Below are 10,000 nucleotides of genomic sequence, written 5' to 3' on the forward strand. Positions count from 1 at the left end.
CTCTTTATGGACTTCATCCGCAACACTGTTATTGGCTAACTGCGAAAAACCATTGTATCCAAAGCCAAAACAAAGAAGACTTCCTGAGGCACTATAATCATGCTTCAAGGTGGTCGCACTTTTCTCCGTTTCAGCCATGAAAATAGTCATAAAATCAGATGCTGGACTATTGTACGTGAACATGTACCACTTTCGCGCCAGTTAGTCGCCATTTTGAATTTTGGGTTCCTTGGCCTTCTTTTGGCAGGCCTGGATGCAAAGTAATATAATGTAAATATTTCTCAGAGAAGCGATCGCATTTCTACAATTTTCGAGACATTACTTCCCTTGCCTAAAGAGCATGGAAACAGCATCCTGTCAACCAACTGCTACTGGAAAGGTGACATCGATCAGTCTGCAGCTAAAAAAAAAGCAAGCAGTGTATTAAAACTCGGAATGATTTGACGATGATTCGATGTTTTTCAAAATAACGGTTTTTCTGTTTATTGATCACATGTTGTTGTATATGTAGTAACTTGAAAATATGAGCACAAAGCGAACATTGGTTAAACAAAAAGTCACTTATGGTTCAGTGGGAGAGGAGAATCTACACGACAGTGCCGATGAATTCATTGTAAAGGAAACTTCAACTAAGCGAGTACCGTTTGAAAGTCATGAATTGAGTGACTCAGATTCGGATGAAGAGAATTCGCTCGGAAGGATCAATCGCACCTCTTCGGGAAGAGCTGGTGATTCACTGGATGAATTGTTTAGAGAAACGAACAATAAAGAAAGTGAGAAAGGTAAGTTGTAGTAATTATCACTTAATATTCGTTTTGTTTATATGACACTTGCAGATTGCAGACCGTGGACTGCAGACTTATCAAGTATTTATGACTCAATGAGTCATGAGTCAATGAGGTAGTGCAGTTACCCTAACCCATGAAATGAAAGCAAAAATTTCAGGGAGTGCCTAGGCCTAATCACTGAAACGAGGGCTTAGGGTTAATCTATAAATTATTGCTATATTGACTGTGAGTCTCATTCATGACTAATGACTCATTGACTCATTGACTCATAAATCATGGGACCTCCCGAAGTCACAGTTATTTAAAGCTAACCGTTTTAAAATGGGTGCTTTATTAAGACTTAAACACTGTTTATCGGCGCTCTTGACTTAAATACTGTTTATCAGTGTTATTTGTAGGCAGTCTGCGGTCTCATTTGTCATACAATCCTCTGTGTTCACATATTGATACCATGTAGCTTATTGCAGTCTTAAATGAAAAACACGAGACACTCAATGTAATACACCGCTGTTCTGTAAAAAAAGTCGCCTTCCTTAATTGACAGTCATCCCATGGGGATCAGAGCTACCTTGTCACGAAGGGGAAGGGGGAGTCTTCTTTTCCAAGAAATTTAATATCCACAGTGTTAAAACGGACAGTCCTAAAACCAGTCTTAAGTGTAAAGCATACCCTTTAAAAAAATTGACCTCCCCAATTCACCTCCCCTTGGCACAGGCTTAAAAGGTATTGGTACCAAAAAGTCTGGGGAACCGGCCAGGCAGGAGGTACTGAAGACTTGAAGTGGAAGTGAGAAAAAATTGGGGAGAAAAAAGGCGAGAAAAGGGCATTGCTTTGATTTGCTCCTGCCACTGAGCCTACAGGTTATTAAAATTGTAACCCCCCCTCCCCCCTCTCTCTCCTCCAAATGCATTTCCCTCCCTCTACTTCTGTGCAATGAAATTAATGATTCCTCCATTATAAGTTACCATTAGGCTGAAACAGGCTGACCAGTGAGTCGAGTGGAGTGGGGTGAGGCTTAGAGTACTGTTCGGTGGGTCATTCTAAGTTTATTGCTTACCTACGTACCGCCCCTGAATAAAGGCAAGGCAGTTTTTTTTAGCTTGTGCTAACACAAAGCAGCATGATAATAATAATTATACAACAAGAAATCAGTGAGCTTAAATTGTAGCAAGGTCAACTCCAGCGACATGTTAAACGTATATAGGAAATCGTATGATTTTGAGTGCATTTCATGATAAATTTATGGGCACGAGCGATGTTTTGGGGTTGTACAAGTCATGTACTTCTGCAAAATTTGAGAACTTTTAAAACATGGCAAGTGACCATAAATCACGAAATGCACAAGCAAGTTCATAGGATTTTTTATTTTATTATGTACTCAACAAAATTACACCATCGCTTTGTTTCCATAGCAACTTCTGTATTGCACTCTATAACCTACTTATGCATTCATCATTGACCAATCAGAGACGTGATATTTTGGTTGGGTATGTAATAAATAGACTAATAAGAGAAGTGATCCTCTCACTTTAATACAGTGTAGCTGGACAATTTAAGCAATTGTCTCTTATAGAGTGTTTTCACTCACGTGATCAGTAACCTTGTTTTTCCTCCGACACAAAGAAAACGTTTGCATCATAATAGAGCTCAATTCCGGGAGTATTAGTTGGATACACCAACATGGCGGCCGTTCCATTGTTTAGGAACACCAACATGGCCGCCATGACGTCACGTGAAAACACTCTATGGATACCTAAAAAATTCAGATGGTTCCAACGGGATTCGAATCCATAACCTCTGCGATTCCAGAGCAATGATGTTAACCAACTGAGCTATCAAGTCACTCAGTTGGGAGTAGGTCAATTTGCTGGGTTCATTTGTTCTCAAGAAAGACTCCATGAATTAAATGAATGTATATATTTGAAATGCAAGTTATGGACTAGTCCATATAGAGTGTTTTCACTCACGTGATCAGTAACCTTGTTTTTCCTCCGACACAAAGAAAACGTTTGCATCATAATAGAGCTCAATTCCGGGAGTATTAGTTGGATACACCAACATGGCCGCCGTTCCATTGTTTAGGAACACCAACATGGCCGCCATCACGTCACGTGAAAACACTCTATGGATACCTAAAAAATTCAGATGGTTCCAACGGGATTCGAATCCATGACCTCTGCGATTCCAGAGCAATGATGTTAACCAACTGAGCTATCAAGTCACTCAGTTGGGAGTAGGTCAATTTGCTGGGTTCATTTGTTCTCACGAAAGACTCCATGAATTAAATGAATGTATATATTTGAAATGCAAGTTATGGACTAGTCCATAACTTAAATTGTCTCACATAGACAATTTAGGCAATTGTCTTTAAGAGACAATTTATACATATAATTGCTTAAAGGGGCTAGGTCACGCAATTTTAGGCAATTTCAGCATTGATCAAATGGTCATAAAATTAACTGAAATAACAAAATAACGGCTCAAAATTATAGAAGAACTCAAACAAAACACAGGAAAGCTAAGAAGGGACAAGGATGGACAAAACTGGGGAGGATTGAAATGGATTGCATTTGGGTAAATTTGAAAAACGTCGGCCCACCTTTTTTCAAATTTACATCAGTTTATATCAAAATGTCATTTAAACAGCTGGAAAAATCATTCTCAATTGTTACGTGGCCGTGATTTTGCAACTGAAAGACTCTTGCTCTGCCAATTTGACGTTTAGAGCTCATAACTAACAAAATTAAACAAAATTACCTAAAACAGCGTGACCTAGCCCCTTTAAATTGTCCCGCTAAGTGCAAGCCGATTTATCACTTCTCTCATAAATATGTGTATAACCCGCTCTTTAAATATACATATATTTAATCCATCCATTATACTACATGTAATAAAATTATTCACCGCAGACTCTGTGAATATCGGTGAATAAAAATCTCAACTTCGTCTCGGTTTTCATTCACTGATATTCACCTAGGCTTTAGCGAATAACTATTGTTAATTACTGAACTAGCATGAGGTCCGTACTGGGAAAATATTAGTCAAGTTCCCTTTTTTTGTGAGTTTATGGACCATGCCTAAAAGGAGAGGTCCATAAACTTGCAATATTACGTTTTCAACCAAGCTCTGGAGAAACCAATAACAATAGAGAAATGTCCGACTTCTGGTGGACAAACAGAAGGAGCTAATGAAAGATGTGAATGGTGTGGGAACCTTTATATACATGTACGCTGCTTCGAGACAGGTCCGAGCCTCCTTCGCGGACGTTCTTAGGGCTTTCTCATGCGTTCCACCTCCACTAACGTCTGCTGAAACGAGAAACCACTTCCGTTCTTGGATTACGGACCAATCAGAGGCCGTTTTCCAGTTTTGGGTAATTAACTCGTGTTTTGTATGACATTCTTTCGCAGCATGTGATTGGCTATGCACAACACAATTACACAATGCTGATTGGTTTCTTTAAATAGTGGGTAAACAGCCGTTGACAAAGCCCTAAGAACGTCTGCGTGGGAGGCTGGAACGGTCTATCTTGGCGGTACATGTTGCAAAATTCGGACCGTTCAGAGAACCAATCAGAATTCTCCTTTTCATCTCGGACCAGTTTGCCTAGATATAATTAACTGCAGTATTACATAATTACATTACATTGCATACAGCATCGCATACAATGCTTGGAAGCCACTTTAGATACATGTATGTATTCTCAATGTGCATTTCCAGGAGATCATTGCTTACACAAAAAACCAGCAGTTTATGGCAGTCAACCCTTTCTATTGTGTTTGCTTTATCTAGAAATTAGGGTTGGGAATGCGGAATTCTTACTACCAATGCAGATGTTCCTCTCATGTGCACTCATGATGTAACTCACCGTAGCGCTACAACTGTAACTTATTTGCCCGTTGTGTTTAGTTCTTTTAAAACAAGCCTCAAGAACTGAACATACTACTTATAGGTTTTCGGTGCGGGTGACCAAAGGACACTATTGTTTCAAATCACGTGGTGTTGGAATAAACACAATTGGAACAGTTATTAAACGGTTATTAAAATCTAACTTGGACTATTGAACTTTCTAGAAGTTTCTCCTAGTCGTTATGTGCATTTGCACATAACGACATAACAACTTCACTCTTGAGTTGCTTTCTCGTCACAATTTTCGACTATAAAAAACTGTATATACTAATTAGCCAAAACAAAAATGATTTAAAATGCGATTTTGCTAGGCGCCGATTGATCGATCAGGCTCTGTTTGAATGATCGTCCCAAAATTGCCTAATTTGTAATAATTATTTATAGTTTGTCCACTATTTTGAATTCCCTCTTTAGGGGAACCAAAATCTGCTTCTAGAACTCGTCCTACAATTTCCCCTCGGCGGACTCATTTTGAAACTCAATCAGCTGGAAGTAAAGAAAGGCAGTTTTCGAAGGAAGATGTTGGTGGTTTGCTCTCTGAAGACGGGAAAAATGGACCGAAAGAGAGAGGGGACATTGAACGTCCTGTCGCACCTCCTCGGACATCACCTGGACAACATCGAGGAGAGAAAATGTCACCTTCAACGACTCCCCCGAAAGCAGTAGCAAGGGAAAGGCCAGGTTTGGCAAAACGGGAAGGAGAACTTAAGTTATTTGACAAAGGGTTTGATGTTATTGAAGATGACTGGAGAAAAAATGTAGAGGAAGATGTTAATGATGATGACACAAGCTTTAGATATATAAAAGAAAACTCTTTAATTCCTATGAGACGGAGGAAAACAATTGAAGATGACGAGCTTCAAGATACTGGAATCAGTACTGAAATAAAGATGTATGCCCAACAAAAGACCAAAAGAGACTCTTCAGAAAGACCAGTATCTCTTTCAAGAGGTAAAAAGTTAAACGAGGATGCTCTTAGAAGAGGAGAAGATAGCAAGAATTACAAATTTGAAGGAAAAAATACTTTGTTAGAAAAACCAAAAGCTCCTTCAAGAAGTAAAGTGAGAATTGAAGGAAAGCAGGAGACGGAAGAAGATGATGGAGTTGACAAATATAATACTTTGAAACATTTACCAGAAAAACCTATGGCTGTATCAAGAAGTAAAAAGACTTTAGATGCAGAAAATCAGAGGCAGGGCGATTACGATTCTGGTGCTTATGAGTACGAAAGAACGAGGAGCTTATCACAGAAACCGGTTGTTCCATCCAGGAGGAAAAAGACATTGGAAGAAACGCTTGAAAAACAAACAGAGGAAGATGTCAGAACGTATAAATATGAAAGGACAAAAAGGGTTTCAGACGAAACACATGAAGGAATTAGAAGAGATGATCCTGTGGGTTTTAAATATCAAAGGAAAAAAGATTCTGAGGGGAAATCAGTGGATCCTTCTGGAAGGAACGATATGTTAGAACAACAACCATTTAGAGCGCAGATTCCCCTAATAAGAACCTCCACATATGATGATGATGAACCTTTCTTAGGCACTGATGATGAGTCACAGCTTGAACACTTAGGAAATCTAAGACATGGCAGGCAGCGTGGAAAGGTCAAAGGTCGACCTGGGATGTCAGTTGTTAGGTCAGATTCATCGGAGGAAGAAGATGAGGGTGAAGATGATTCTTCCAAAGCTTTAGACAATCGAGATTCATTTAGTCGTCAAAAAGATGGTACGAAAAAGCAGGATATCGAAGAGAGCGACGCCGAGGAGAAATTTTTTGGCAAAGTTCGAAAGCCGGATCCACCCAGTCGTGCCACTGTTGATGATATTTTAAGAGCACATAGTAAAAAGGTGCAACCGGAGGAAGATGAAAATGACGTTGTAAAGCGCCCAGGAAGTGCACCTGCGATGAAGAGGGCTTCAAGTCTGGAAACCATGTCCTCCACGAAGGGATTGCAGTCAAAAAAGGGTCCATCTGTAGATGGGTCCCAGAGGCTTCTGTTGAAGAAGAGCCTAACCCCTCAACGTCCCATGAGTGGTAAGAAAGGCTCTTTGTTGGCCCAACTACGGCAGAAAGCACAAGCTAACGCAACAGCAACATTTGAGGAGCACGTTCCTCCAGTGGAGAATGTCGTTGGCACTTTGGCAGAGGACAGAGTGATTAGAAAGAAAGGCCCACTGGGTTCAGGTAAGTTCAGCAAACGAAAATGATAGTGTGAGATTTCTTTTATTTAATTATAATTATAATAATGAACTTTATTTAAGTGTCTGAGACGCTAATAGACCTAATCGGCTAACTCAATGTTGTACCCAATTCAAATCTCCCGGCATTAAGATTCTTTGTGTATTGTATTTGCATGATAATGTAGCATTCATATTTAAACGTGAGATTTGAATTCTCGGTTTTCACATGACGTCACGACCGCCATGTTGGTGCCCCTAAACAAAGAAAAGGCGGCCATGTTGATGCCCCGACCTAATCCTCCGGGAATTTAACTCTATTATTATGCAAACGCTTCCCTTTGTTTTCGTTGAAAAACATGGCTGTTGATCACGTGAGTGAAAACCAGCAATTGGATACAACATTGAGTTAGCCGATTAGGTCTATTGACCGGAAAATACCCTAATACTCTTTATTTGTCCCCCCCCCCCCCCAAATTTTGAATAAGCATTGTTTTTGTTTTCTTTTGGGACCATTGTAGGTCCCAAACAATCCTTATGCAAAATTTGGGCGGACAAACAAAGAATATTATGGTATTTTCCGACTCGATCAATCGGAAACTGTATAGAAATCAAATTAAATCAACTCATATTAGGTTGGTTTTTGAGGAAAGGGGAAAACCAGAGTACCCGGAGGAAAACCTCTCGGACCACAGTAGAGAACCAAACAAATCTCAACCCACATATGACGCCGAGTCTGGGAATCGAATCAGGGCCACAGTGGTGGGAGGCGAGTGCCCTCATGCACCACTGCGCAAGGGCAGCTTGACTCCTTCGAAAGAATAAGTTTAAACCGGAGGACGCTGTGTTCCCAATCAAATTTTTTAGAAAAGTGCTTGTACCAGGGAAAAAAGACACTGTAGTTATGACAGAAAACACTTTGGCATAATAACAATAAGGCAACCGTAACACGGCGCAATTACTGGCTTAAGATGGTGGCGCCCGGGAAATTTAAAACAAAAACGCTTCTTTTGTGCAAGTTAGTTTCTAGAATTTAGCATTTGGCTTCCACTTGAAGTTCTTTGCGTGCCTTATAGGCACTAGACGACTAGGTATACTATACCTAGTCGTCTTGGTTTACATGAAGTTTGATATGGCTCGAAAATGTGTGACAGATGTTGGTGGTTCAAAGCATGAACTGAAGTCTCGCAAGTCAGGCCCACTACGAGCCAACCAGGAAATAGAGACAATGACCAGATCACCTCACCCGAGAGAGGAAGCAAGAGAACTGTGGGCAGATGCTAGGGGCACCACGCGTGGAGGTTCAGTAACACCAAAGAGATCATCGTCAATGAGCAACTTGAGGGAAACCAGCCCCGGTGTATGGAGCGAAGATAGCAGTGGGAGAACCTCCCAACAAAGTGGCTTCATGGACACTGAAACGATAAGGCAGGCAGTGTATGACGAGTGGAGATCAAGGAAGAGAGAAAAGTTGAAGGACAAAGTGCAAAAAACGTCTGCTGAGAAAAAGAAGCTGGAAGAGAAGGAGATTCAGGAACGAGAGCGGAAGAAAGTGGTAAGCATTAAAAACTCAGCATAATTTTCGAAGCTAGTTTTGTCACCTTTGTTAGCACTCGCCAGTTCGTCCTGTGTTAGAACGCGTCAGAATACAATAGATGTTATTCTTATGTAAAATAAGTGGCGGGATCTCTAGTTCTCATTATTATTCATTTTAAAATATTTCTCGGTTTTTGATTGGCTCAGATTCCTCGCATACATAACTAGCAACCACTGTTGTTCCAAGTTTGAATTCTGAAACTGGGCATAAGAGCTTTAACTTCGCCAAGTGCGGACTTCCTGTTTCTTCTCCAGCCATAGGTCGTTAGTTTTGCTGGCCTTTGCGTTTCACCTTCTCTTTCTTCAGGCAAAGAGGGCATTTGAATCCTGGAATGAAATGAAGCAAGAGAAAAACAAGGAATTGCATGCCAAGAAAAAGGAGACGATGGAGAAAGAACTTGAGAAGCAAACGGAGAAAAATCTCAGGGCGAGAGACGCCGCAAAGTATTTTGAATCATGGAAGTCAAAGAAAGACGAAGAACTCAAAGAACGACATCGAAAGAAAAAACAGGAGCAACGAGAAAAGAAAACAAAAGAAATGGATGAAAGTCAAGAAAAAAAGACATTTTCACAGAAGGCCTTCGAAAATTGGTAAGGTTTCCCATAATTTTTTGAGCGTTGGTAACCATATCTTGAATAATCGAGACCTTCCTGAAGATTTTTGTTCAGCTCTCTTCTAACAGGATGTTTCTATTTTTTTTTCGTGATTTTTTCTCAAGAGCAGCTAAAAGTTGTAAGCGACCAATAATTGTGAATTACCGTCGACAAAACTAGTAGAGCGCGCACCATGGAAGCACTCTTTGTGGTAGATGTCCTCGTCGTAATCACGATTTTCTCCTCTCCAGATTGACCGACGATAAAATGACGTAGGTCTCCCTAGGCCTCCCCAAACAGTTTTTGCTCATGGGCCTGATAACCTCTCCTCTGTCGACCTAGGCGCCTTTTATAAAAAGGGCAAAAGCAGTAACGAAAAAAACGATTATTATTTAAAGCACAGGACAATTAATTTACAATCAAATTTGTTTACGTTTATTCAACTAAAGCGTTTTTATCCCAAAAAATTCGGTATCGCTCATTTTTGTTTTGAACTTTCTTGGGCGCCGCACTTTTGATTAGTTGTGACTTATGGTTTCCCTTTCGTTATTATTCAAAGCTCTTTGTACCATGATAATGGGGCAACCGTGACGTTTCACAAAAATTCAAGATTACTGCGAAATTTCTAAGTGACCTACCAACTTTTTTTTCAAGAGGAAAAGTCGACGTAAACTCTAATTGGCAGCTCGCAGCAGAAGATGGAAAGGTGATAAGAAAATCTGGAAATAGAAGGCATGCAGTCAATTCGCCCAGTCAATGGCTGGCTGAGGGATGGTGGATTGGAAGTTAGAAGTCATGAGAAATTTGGAGGGTTATATTTAATCCCCAAAAAATCGGTAGTCAAGTGTAAGGGAAATAGTTTTCGTGGTCCAGCTGGGATGTTTCACTGAACAGCACTTTTCCTTCAGGCTTTGTCTTAGTTTTCTCGCGTAA

General features: G+C 40.3%; 2 protein-coding genes across 2 annotated transcripts in view; one reads left to right on the forward strand and one right to left on the reverse strand.

Annotated features, from left to right (window-relative positions):
- LOC138006802 (RCC1 domain-containing protein 1-like) overlaps positions 1–183 on the reverse strand; it is an 11,420-nt gene extending 11,237 nt beyond the window's left edge. Inside the window, exon 1 of the mRNA XM_068853374.1 lies at positions 1–183. This exon is cut by the window's left edge and continues 97 nt beyond it. Within this exon, the coding sequence (XP_068709475.1) occupies positions 1–183 (183 nt within the window).
- A 111-nt stretch (positions 184–294) lies between these two features.
- LOC138006800 (caldesmon-like) overlaps positions 295–10,000 on the forward strand; it is a 14,107-nt gene continuing 4,401 nt past the window's right edge. Inside the window, exons 1-5 of the mRNA XM_068853370.1 lie at positions 295–379; positions 512–782; positions 5,112–6,884; positions 8,032–8,432; positions 8,781–9,064. Coding sequence (XP_068709471.1) covers positions 524–782; positions 5,112–6,884; positions 8,032–8,432; positions 8,781–9,064 — 2,717 coding nt within the window. The 5' untranslated portion in view covers positions 295–379; positions 512–523. The remainder of the gene's footprint in view (positions 380–511; positions 783–5,111; positions 6,885–8,031; positions 8,433–8,780; positions 9,065–10,000) is intronic.

Source organism: Montipora foliosa, chromosome 6 (assembly GCF_036669935.1).
Source record: "Montipora foliosa isolate CH-2021 chromosome 6, ASM3666993v2, whole genome shotgun sequence".
NCBI classification, from domain to species: domain Eukaryota; kingdom Metazoa; phylum Cnidaria; class Anthozoa; order Scleractinia; family Acroporidae; genus Montipora; species Montipora foliosa.